The 12,042-nt window shown below is 39.4% G+C and overlaps 1 protein-coding gene across 1 annotated transcript in view; it reads left to right on the top strand.

The window, feature by feature from the left end:
- The window catches only part of LOC149443674 (uncharacterized), a 627,829-nt gene that overhangs the window by 269,076 nt on the left and 346,711 nt on the right, over positions 1–12,042 (top strand). Inside the window, 4 exon segments of the mRNA XM_089655378.1 lie at positions 3,470–3,630; positions 5,787–5,913; positions 9,598–9,806; positions 11,495–11,567. Of these exon segments, the coding sequence (XP_089511504.1) occupies positions 3,470–3,630; positions 5,787–5,913; positions 9,598–9,806; positions 11,495–11,567 (570 nt within the window).

Genomic DNA, 12,042 nt, shown 5'->3' with positions numbered 1-12,042 from the left:
GCGGCAATCAGTCTTACAGCGGAACTGCAGTGGGCATTCTGACACTGGGTGGGAACTGTCTAACTGCCATCTCCAGTGACACTAATACAGTGTCAGTGCTCATAAAAAGCACTGACACTGTACTAATGACACTGGGCAGGACGGAGTTAACATGTGAGGTGATCAAAGGGTTAATAGTGTGCTGTTTGTGTTTTACTGTGTAAAGTGTGTGGTGTTTTACTAGGAAGACAGGCTTCCTTCTATCTCTTTGCTGTGCAGATAGATAGAAAGCAGCATGCCCATGCTGACAGAAGAGGGATCTGTGTTGTTTACACACAGATCTCTTCCCTCTCAGCTTCGCCAACAATCACCAAGTCCCAGCCAGGAATTGCCGGCCGGTACCCGGTGATTGACATTCTAAGGAACCAATTGTAGCGCGGGTAGGGCCCTCTACCCCGAAATGCGAAATCACGTATATTTATGTGATTTTGCACAGCGCGGCCGCTCTGTAGCAGTACATCTAAATCTATGAGCCCTCTCCTTCCCCTTTACAATGGAGGAAACAGAAACAAATGAATGCCTCATTCAATCGCTTATGCTCAGAGACTGCAGCAGATTTAAACTGGGAGGGGGTTAATTGTTGAATTATTATTTTTTTTCCCCTTTCACCTCACCTTCTTCCTCGTTCCACTGATCTGCATCCTGTTAATGTGACATGTGTATTAATCCTTAACCCTCCCCCCCCATTACCCAGTACATCTGAACATGAATCCCTTCATCACCCTCCTTCCACTGTCTGTGACCTGTACCCTAACTTTTTCACCATCTCCTCCTTCTGTGTATGACATCTTCTGTTTGTGTATGACGTGTACACATTAAAGTGGAGCTCTAAGCTCCCCCCAAAAAATTAAGGCAGCATTTATAAAGATTGTAGCTGCTGACTTTTAATATAAGGACACTTACCTGTCCAGTGATCCAACAATATCCTCACTTGAGCAGATTCTTCAGTCGGCTTCTGGTGCAGACACCTGCATCTTAAGTAAGAGAAGCCACAAGGCACTGCTGGTTTCCTTCTGAGCCTGCCTGAAGCGCACTCCACATTTGTGGGTGGTTCTGCAGTCATCTGGGACCTGGGATGTGTCCCAGAAGGCTGCAGGAAAAAGAGATGGTGGTGGGGGGGACTTCTGGCTCAGATCAACACGGCGCATCTGACTGGAAGTGGGAGCTGGTACCTGTCAAGACTAGGTACCCACTCCCCCTAAAAAAGTGCCAAATGTGGCAGTGAAGGGGGGGGGAGGATGCAAACAAGGGGAACTTTCCCTTTTGGGTGAAGTTCTGCTATAATGTATCTAATGAACCAAGCTCCATGTTTTAAGACCCTCAATACTAGCATGTTTTTTCAAAAAAATGTGGCATAAAATGAGATCATCCTGGAGCAGGGGCAGACTGACCATTTGGAAACTCGGGCACCGCCCGAGGGCCCGGGGTCAGTAGGGGGCACCATGAGGTGCCCCTGGCACCTTTTTCATAAGATTTTTTGAGTTTGGGCAAGGACACAGAGGCCCCATGATCCCCTATTGCCCGGGGGCCCCATGAGTTGTCAGTCCGCCCCTGCCCTGGAGTGTCTACTTTCAAAAAGGAGGTCATTTTGTGGGTGTTGGTTCTGTCCTGGCATTTTATTTGAACAGAAATTAAGGGTTAGTTTTTTTACTTAAATATTTGGACGTTTTTCCTTTTAGAATTAAAAAAAAGTGATTATTAAATACCGCTAAAAGTAAGCTCTATCTGTCTCAAACAATGGTTACAGTGTTATATGTGCAATTTCAGTCAAACTATCACAGGACTGCAAACTGAAATGGCTTAATAATAAAAGAGGTATTACAGGCTGGTGCTCAAGTGGTAAAATAATATTTGAAGCAGGTGATACACTGAATATCTGCAGTCTGCACAATACAGTAACAGCATGGTATGTATTTATATCTCCACTGAGAGCTAAAATGGAAAGGAGAAACATGCAGACATTGTTTTAAAAATGTTATCTTTTAAATGTTTGATGTGATGATTTAATCTAATTTTTATGCCATGCAGGGCTCCTGATACCCAGTAGGATATTTATAACAGGTGTACTGCTCAGTGCTTCTTCACTTCCCAGACACCAGCTGCGGAATGAAGTGGGATCCAGGCTGGGAAATGCTTTAAAGCTGCAAAAAACACAGGGGAGGGAGCTCTCTGGATTTCCTTAATACATTGACTGTACTGTGTATGATTTCATAAGGCATACAATGATATTGTAGTCAGTGATATTGGAAGGGAGCCTTGGGATGACATATTTCCATAGTTCCCTTTACCTTTACCCATTTCACCCAAGTTGCTGATTGTTTCTTTACATCCCACCTTCTCTGCTACTGATACTGATCATGCCAATGCTCTCCCATTGCTCTGTTCTCCTTCCAGTGCCCTGAGTGGAGGGCCCTGTGTAAGTTCTGTGTTGCTCAGGGGCGGACTGACAACTCATGGGGCCCCCGGGCAAAGAGGGATCATGGGGCTCCTGTGTCCTTGCCCAAACTCAAAAAATCATATGAAAAAGGTACCAGGGGCATCTCATGGGGCCCCCTACTGACCCCGGGCCCTCGGGAAGTGCCCGAGTTTCCAAATGGTCAGTCCGCCCTTGGTGTTGCTCCCTGTCAAAGCTTATACATGGCTAAGGAACTTCCTCCATTCCATGAGAAAATGATTGGTCCTCACACCCCTCAGTTACAGAGCTCTGCATTATGAGAATGAATGGAAGAGAGGCATAGGCCGTTGTCCTTAGGTGCCAGGGAATTTGAAGGGTTTCATCAGGCAAACAGGGCATTTGGGGAATGTAAGTATTTACAACTGAGAGGGCAAACTGTCAGATTACCCTGTTACATTGCTCTGAATGGTGCTCAAGATTTTATTAAAAAACATAAATAAATTATTCTACTTTGCTAATATAACAGATTTTTAAAGCAATATCTGCAGATGTATCCTTGCCAAATTCCACGTCCAGCTTTACAAATTTCAAATACATATTTATTTACTTATTTATTTTTAACGATATCCTAATACATTTTCAGTTGTAGCCCTTGTCAGTAGAGAAAATGCTGCATATTTTCATTAACTATAATATTAAATAAATAATAAATGGGAAATCAGTCATATTTCTCTTTTAGGCATTTATTTATATAAAAAAAGAAAATTGTATATGACAAATCTTGCAGAAATCAAAAAGATATCCAATGCAAAAAAAGTGATTGTATTAAATGGCTTCGCTATATGCAATTTAATGTATTCAGTAAAAGGTATTTTACATTGAAACGCAGTATCAGAGCTACAGCACCTGAAATTCAAGATAAGGTAGAAGTATTGGAATTTTACTTTACTTCATTTATTTATGAATTTCAGTGAAATAGTCCAACTTTGTAACACAAATGAATAGTAAAATATAAATAAATTGCCTTTTTTCCAGCAACTGCTCTACCTTTCAAGCCTATTGACTACCTCAGGCCATCCTGTTCTTTTGGCTGGAGATACTGGATGTGGAAAATCCATTCTTAGCCATGAGCTGCTTAATGCTCTGTGCTTGGGGGATGTAGCAGAGATGTCTGAACTAAGAATTCCCATCAACAGGTAAATATTGTGCACAAACTTCTATAGCATGACTTGCCATTCGTAGTCCTAATTACTTCGTGGACAGACAAACCTGCAAAATATTGTCTATGCAATATATCAACACTTGCAATTTTAAAGTTTTAGATTATGAAGTTTTAGAATATGAAAGAGTTAAAACCCCAGTCAGATTTATTATCGTTACCAGCGTCTCATTGAGATTTCTCTTCTCTTACTGTCTCCTAGACACAAAAGTAAACAGGATAATATTTTTTTTAGAGTATGGGAAATCCTTTCTTTACTTTTTTGTGTTCACTTGGGCATTGAGAATAAAATATATGGGATATACCCAGAGCATTAATTTGTGTTTTATATTATATTTTAGATGCATTTTGGAAGCATTAGAAAGCTCTTCAGAAGATTTCCAAATGTATTTTTTTCTTGAAAGCCAGGAATAAAACAAGGAAAGAGACTTGATGTAGCACTCACAAAATGCCTTAGCAGCATTTAGAACACAGTTGTGCTGTGCTTCCATTGACTTGAATTGAGGCTGTGGCGGGGCGGACTGACAACTCATGGGGCCCCCGGGCAATAAGGGATCATGGGGCCCCTGTGTCCTCACCCACACCCAAAAAAGCCTATGAAAAAGCCAATGAAGAGGTACCAGGGACACCTCACGGGGCCCCTTACTAACCCCGGGGCCCTCGGGCAGTGCCCGAGTGCTCGAATGGTCAGTCCGCCCCTGGGCTGTGGCAAGCTTTGGATATTGTAGGCGACATTAAAATTAACATGAAGAGACAAAAATGTATTTGTGAACTAGATCATTTGTGATTTTCGTAAAGAAAAAACATTTGCTTTACAAAGCAATTACAGTATCTATGCTTGTGTGGCCATAGATAGTTGCAACAAGTGGCCCCATTGAATCAAAATGTTGGATTACCCCTGTTTTACAGTGCTGGTGACACAAGTTACTAGGACAAACAGGGAATAATCTATCCATTCTAACCATTCTATCCTAAACAAAAAACAAAAAAGTTTGGGGTTTAGATAAACATTACCATGTTTCTATACCTAAAACTTTTATTTAGTTTTGGTTAAAATGAGGATAGATTAGAACCACTTACTGCTATCTCAGGATTCATTGGAAAGATTTCTCCGAACTTCATGTTCTGAGGACAAACTTTACTTGACTTGAAAGTGAGAGAAAATATGCAACAGGGAAACAGACATCTTTAAAAAACTGGCAGAGGTTCTAACAAGCCCCTACTTAATGTAAACAAATCATTTTATTTCTGCTTGTGTTACTGTTTGAGAAAATGTGCCCTCATCTCTGTCCTGGGGACAACATTTTTACCAGATGGAAAGAAAAGAAATCTCTCCAACTGAGTCTCCGATTGCAGTATAATCTACCAGGTCATTCCCTACTCTATCCAAAACCAAAAAAAATGTTGTCTATAGATACATTTTAAGTATACCTGTATTGGTTTTGCATTGTAAGTGGCATGTACCCAAAAGATGAAGTGAGGGGTTCAAAGAAAGGTATAAATACAGCCTGTGCCATAAGCAAAATTCATTGAGTGTAGATTCGTCTTTGGAATATTTTTATTGTTATTTTGTTTTATTGTTTTTCTAAAAGTATATACCATCTACCAAATGCTCTTAGTAAACTTCTTCGCAAACAGACCATTATAATTTAAGCGGTGCATACTCTCAATCTGATTAGTTTAGGTTGCTAGTTTTATGGTTTGTGATCCATAATTAATAGCAGTTAAGAGCACTGCAATTGGTATATTAAAAAATCCCTATTTTACTGATAAAATAGAGAGGAGCACCGGCAAGGCCCTTTCTCCCTTTATGCAATATCATGCTCTCATCTCAGACATCCCTTGCCTCCTGGTCTCCATTCACCTCCCACTCATGTGCATACAGAGAGAAAGGTGTTGTGATACAAGATATGCATCACTGTGCAGTTCTCTTGCTGTTTGGCTAACCTAGTTTAGATTCGTGATATTTTTTGTGTGCTTTAGAAGTCTGTACCAATACACTCTGTACAGTATACACAATAATAGACAGCATTCTAAAAATGTGATATGAATGCAGATTTTGGTTATAAAAAATCTTGTCTTGAACACTAAAATGGCAGACAGTGCACATCATAAAAATTATGTATTTGTTAGTTCAACAGATCCTCGGAGACTATGGGGATGCTTAAAAGACCGACTGGAGTGGCGACATGGCACATTGCATACACCAGCAGGAAACAAGAAATTGTTATGTTTGCTTGATGACCTCAACCTTGCTAAGGTGATTACTCAATACTCAGGAGACTAGACTAAGAAGCCTATTATTGCAAATTAGTTTGGAAGACCTGTCTTGCTGAGGCAAATCAAAAGTACATTTTATAAATGAGGTTCTTGCAAGGTTAAGCATTGTACACAGCAGATGCACCGATGGCGATTTCAGGATAATTGCACTGAAATGTGTTCATTCAGAATTAGCCAGGATAATATAAATAGAACAAAGGTTTGCCTCAAACCTGTTAGAAGCAACAAAAAGTACTCTAGGCTCCTATCTTGAAATAAATATTGTATTATTTTAGTTGATGTGGAACTCATGTCTTGAATAGAGAGGGGAAGGGCTAGAAGATCTATCTAGTTGTTATTGCTGCTTGTGCTCTCATAGATTTCCACTTCCTGTCCTGATGATAACATTGTTGTGGTGACCGGAAGTGAAGGTTATACCAGTAATAAAAGATAAAAATATTAACTGGAGTTCAAATATACATATGGATAGGTTTTAAAGAACATTTATTCAAGTGTTAACTTTATTTGAAATGCCAAAAATCAGAGTGTATTAACCCATGGCAACCAATCACAACTCAGCTTAGTCTAATTTGATTGCGTTGGGTTCCTAACCTGTGCACATTATCATTGCTCTTTGCCCAGCTTTATTGAATAAACTCATGTTACCATGAAGGGAATTTCTATGTAATCTAAAAGCAAACACTTGCTTCAGGCCCTTGGTTCAGACCCTATTGTACTTCCCTCATCTGGCATACTCTTGGTTCAGACCCTTTGCTGCTTCCCTAATCTCATAAACACTTGCTTTAGATCCTTTTCTTCCACCCCTCCACCATCTGGCACACTGTTGGCCAAGATCTTTTTCTACCATCCTCATCTAGCATACTCTTGGTTCAGACCCTTTTCTACTTCTCTCTTCTGCTCCTCTCATTAGATTGTTGCTTACATTTGCTAGTTAGTTTCCATTTTCAGCCCGGATGACTTTATTCGTCTTAATACAGATGTTCTACTGACATCTAGCATGGGGCTGCTGTGCACTCCTTGTTTTTTTGGTTTGGTGTTATTGGGAATAAATATTCTTTCAGTAAAAGTAGTATTACAACAACAACAACAACCAAAAAAGAAAGACCCTGTTATTTCACTTCCGTATTCATCCATCTTTTCCCATCCTTTATTCAGTATTAATCTTATGTTCATGCAAACGTTTTGTGTTTCTATAATGTTTTCCTATTCCTTTTACATTGATCTTTGCACAAAACTAGAATTGAAAATATAATAAAAACTTAATGAGAACAGATACTGCAGTTTACATTTGTTTCCCTTTAATGTTTATGTACAAAGATGAAAACTATGGTGAATAAATCTGGAGCATGGTGTCATTACACACTTAGACACAAACTGACATCTGCACAAAAATTCAGATTCCATACTGTGCCTGCATACAGTGCATATAGAAAGTATTCACAGCGCTTAACTTTTGCCACATTTTATGTTACAGCCTTATTCCAGAATGGATTAAATTCATTTTTTTCCTCATTAAAAATAAAAAGCAAATAAAACCACATGTACATTAGTATTTACAGTCTTTGCTTAATACTTTGTTGAAGCACCTTTAGCACCAATTAAAGCCTCAAGTCATTTTGAGTATCTTGCTACAAACTTGGCACACCTATTTTTGGGCAATTTCTCCCATTATTCTTTGCAGTACCTCTCAAGCTCCATCAGGTTGGATGGGGAGCGTCGGTGCACAGCCATTTTCAGATCTCTCCAGAGATGTTCAATCAGGTTCAAGTCTGGGCTCTGGCTGGGCCACTCCAGGTCATTCACAGAGTTGGCCTGTAGCCACTCCTTTGTTATGTGGGCTGTGTGCTTAGGGTCGTTGTCCTGTTGAAAGATGAACCATCGTCCCAGTCTAAGGTCCAGAGCGTTCTGGAACAGGATTTCATCAAGGATGTCTCTGTACATTGCTGCATTCATCTTTCCTTCAATCCTGACTAGTCTCCCAGTTCCTGCCACTAAAAAACATCCCCACAGCATGATGCTGCCACCACCATGCTTCACTGTTGATGGTATTGGCTAGGTGGTGAGCGGTGCCTGGTTTCCTCCAGACATGACGCTTGGTGTTCAGGCCAAAGAGTTCAATCTTTTTTCATCAGACCAGAGAGTTTTTGTTTCTCATGCTCTGAGAGTCCCTCAGGTGCCTTTTGAAAAACTCCAGGCGGACTGCCATTTGTCTTATAATGAGGAGTGGCTTCCATTTGGCCACTCTACCATACAGGCCTGATTGTTGGAGTGCTAGAGATGGTTGTTCTTCTGGAAGGTTTTCCTCTCTCCACAAAGAAACGCTGGATATCTTTCAGAGTGACCATCAGGTGCTTGGCTACCTCCCTGGTTAAGGCCCTTCTCCCTTGATAGCTCATTTTGGCCAGGCGTCCCACTCTAGGAAGATTCCTGGTGGTTCCAAACTTCTTCCATTTACGGATGATGTATGTCACTGTGCTCACTGGACCTTCAATGCTGCAGAAATTTTTCTGTACTCTTCCCCAGATCTGTGCCTTGATACAATCCTGTCTCGGAGGTCTATGGACAATTCCTTGGACTTCATGGTTTGGTTTGTGCTCTGACATGCACTGTTAACTGTGGGACCTTATATAGACAGGTTTATGCCTTTCCTAATCATGTTCAATCAACTGCATTTCACACAGGTGGACTCCAATCAAGTTGTAGAAATATCTTAAGGATGAACAGTGGGCACAGGATGCACCAGAGCTCAATTTTGAGTGTCATGGCAAAGCCTGTGAATACTTATGTACATGTGTTTTGTTTCATTTTTTTATTTTTAATAAATTGCAAAGATATGAAAATGAACTTCTTTCACATTATCATTACGGGGTATTGTTTGTAGAATGTTAAGGAAAAAATGAATTTAATCCATTTTGGAATAAGGCTGTAATATAACAAAATGTGGCAAACGTTAAGCACTGTGAAAACTTTCTGGATGCACTATATGTTGTCAGTTTTAAAATTCCATCACCCTAATGTGTCCCACATATTCCCCAAGGTATCAGACATTCTGTTGTTGTAGGGGTATAGACATGTCCTCACCCTGCATCCCACTGTGACTATGATACTATGTACCTATGATCTTGGCTCAGAAAAAGTCAGTATTTGCATAGGTAGTTCAGGAGGCTCTGTGGATGCAGAGGAGGAAGGGAGGCTAATACCAAATGAATGTATATAGGTGTGATGCTTAATGTTATGAACATGTATCCTCTTATGCCTAACTGTATAGCCATAAATTTACTTTGCATTCTCTATGGGAAATCATAATGCTAACATTCAAGTGGAAAACTACTGTAGGTCACAAAAGGTACCTGCACTTTCCTTCCCACTTCTTATTAGAGATAGAGAATTAAAGCTTATCAAAGATGGACTTATTTGCTGCAAATAGACACCAGCTGGCCTACAAAGGAAGCTAATGCAAAGACCAGTTTGGCAACCCATAGCAACCGGACAGAAGTCATCTTTAGTAACCTGAGACCTGATTGGTCACTCTGGGTAACATCATTTTGCTGCAATTGCTTTTTTTGTGTCTTTTAACTTCCTTATTGGATAAGTCTAAGGAGCAGAGAGGGTAATAATATGTAAAAAAAAAAATTCATGTCATAAAATTAATTTTGTCATTTAGGCAAATAAACGTGGAGGTCAGCCAGCTTGTGAGTTTGTTCGACAGCTTCTTGATCAAGAAAAAATATTTGATCCCCTGTCTTTGAACTCGAAAACTATCAAGGGCATCATATATCTAGCAACATGGAATACAGCAGCATTTGAGATTTCCCCAGCCCAAAGACAGCGTTTGCTCAGACATTTTTGCATATTTCTCTGCAAAAACCCAAGGTTTGCTATTTATCTATACAATAAAAAGCATTCTGCTTTGTAATTGCTTCTTTTTTTTGCCATTGTAAAATGTTCTGTGGTCAACTGTCATAATCAACATGATTGCTAATCATAATCATCTAATAAAAGAAAATAATATAAAAAAAGAAAAGGTTTTAATAACAATTTTAGCATAAAAAGATCAAAATTCTATGAGAAAAGCCATCTCTATGGTTGTGGGCCCAAAGCAATTTGCCAAACCATAATTCTCACCCAAAGAAAGACATATCCATCCCACACACAGATCTCCTTCCTCCAAACTTCCATGGTGCATAGTCAGCAGTGGCACCTTGCATGCTCTTACAACAAGCATCAGTGATTGCTGTTCTCAGTAAAACAGCTATATTTTACATGGAGTGATAGCTTTTTATCCCGTTTTATCCAAAAAGTCACATCTGTGTGAGTAGTAATGGTGCATATTACTAAGGGAGTTTATTATGACATGCACATTTGTTAGTCACATTTGCCATGTTTAAATACTGTAAATACATAGTTAATGGTTGTTACAAATACAGTAAGCTGCACTCACATATAACGATTATTTTGAATCTACTACTAGCTAGAACTTAGAGGGTTAAAGGTAACAAAATCCAATTCCCTCCATCTCATTCATGTAGGCTGGTATCTCTATGGCAAGTGGGCTTAGAATGTACTACCCAAATGGTCAGAAGCATCAAGGTTGCTTTTAAAAGGAAAACTATAAAAAGAGGGTACCTTTTACAAAGCATTTTGCCTGTTCGAATGGTTCTAAGGCACCCTACAGTAGGGTGCATGCATGCGGGGTGCCTACTGCCACCTACTTGCCCTACATGAGGGGCCAGTAGGTGGTCACCCTCATTCCTGTTTTGATGCATGAGGGTGGTTACCCTAATTCCTGGTGTTAATTTTCAACCAGTTTGATATATGTTTTTAGTAAAAGAATACAATACCAGGAAAAGCTGCTTCACTGCTTCTACGTTAACAGTATCCATTGGAATCTAATTATGTCCCAAACTCAGTCCTACCTTTTTCTATTGAAAAACAAAATGTTGAGGGATTTTTTTTTGTTGACCAGTGAATTGGCAGAGAATGTGCAATACTAGGGTGAGCATTACCTGGACAATGTGTCATCTTTTATAAATATGTACCTAAGTGTAATTAGCTATAACTCAGCCAATGGGTGTCAAAAATAGTGGAGGTTTGTTGACGCCTTGATCATTGATATAACACACACATATTTCTGAAAAACTGGTACCATGATTTACAATATAACTTAAAGTACAGTAAATCCAAGCCTTAACTGGATAGGATTTAGCTTACTAGAGCAACAACTGCCACGTTCAACATACTGTTTGGACCTTTTTTTATCTCAGTACTGTTGATCTGCTTTGGCCTCTTTCAGCCACATCCTGTATATATTTTCCACCTACTGTTGGTAATTCCTGAGCATCCATTTGACTGTAGCAGTGTGTGCTTTGTTTAGTATTGATTCTTATGTATCACATCACAAAGAAAATAGAGCAGTAGAGGAAGTCAGGTAAGGTTTATCAGTGTGTTTTGGCTAGCCTTTTCATACTCTATTTTGATGCATTTGGAGTGAACTATATTATGCACATATTTGGTTATCACTATACAAGTGGATTGATTTGTTTCACTTTTTTTTATTGCAGTCAAAGTGAACAGTTTGGAATATTCAGCAGTATACTGAATGCTCACTTTGTGCCAGGAGTGATGGAACACAAGGTACCTGTCTTCTCTCCTTCATTAGCAGGATGTTAAGCAAATTGAGCACTATTTTAGCAGCTCAGCTAATTGTGTGCTCATTGTCAGCTTGTAGCGTACCACTTATTAGTTAATGGCCTGTCATAATGAAGTAACTGCAGTGCTTTACAAGTAGCTGTAAAATCTAGTGACATATTTAGGATTCCATTCACCAAGCATCTTTTAAAGGATAGCATTTAATGTCTGTACATCAAGCCAATTAATGTTTTTTACATAAAAATGTCAGGGAAGCCAATCTGTTTTGTGGTTTTGTGTTTGTTTCTAATACACTAATTGCTGCAGCATCTAATATCCAACTATTCATCTGTCTTTCTGTTAACATACCTGCATAATCCATAGTCTACATTTTGTACATTTCTACCAATGTAACTCAACAAATCATACTTGTCACAAGGTTGTAAAGTTACCATAGCAGCAATACTATAAGCAGCATATA

This window comes from Staurois parvus, unplaced genomic scaffold, assembly GCF_062004578.1.
Source record: "Staurois parvus isolate SC_StPar_1 unplaced genomic scaffold, SC_StPar_1.0 ptg000839l, whole genome shotgun sequence".
In the NCBI taxonomy this organism is placed as follows: Eukaryota; Metazoa; Chordata; class Amphibia; order Anura; family Ranidae; genus Staurois; species Staurois parvus.
This window is presented reverse-complemented; position numbering and strand designations above follow the sequence as displayed.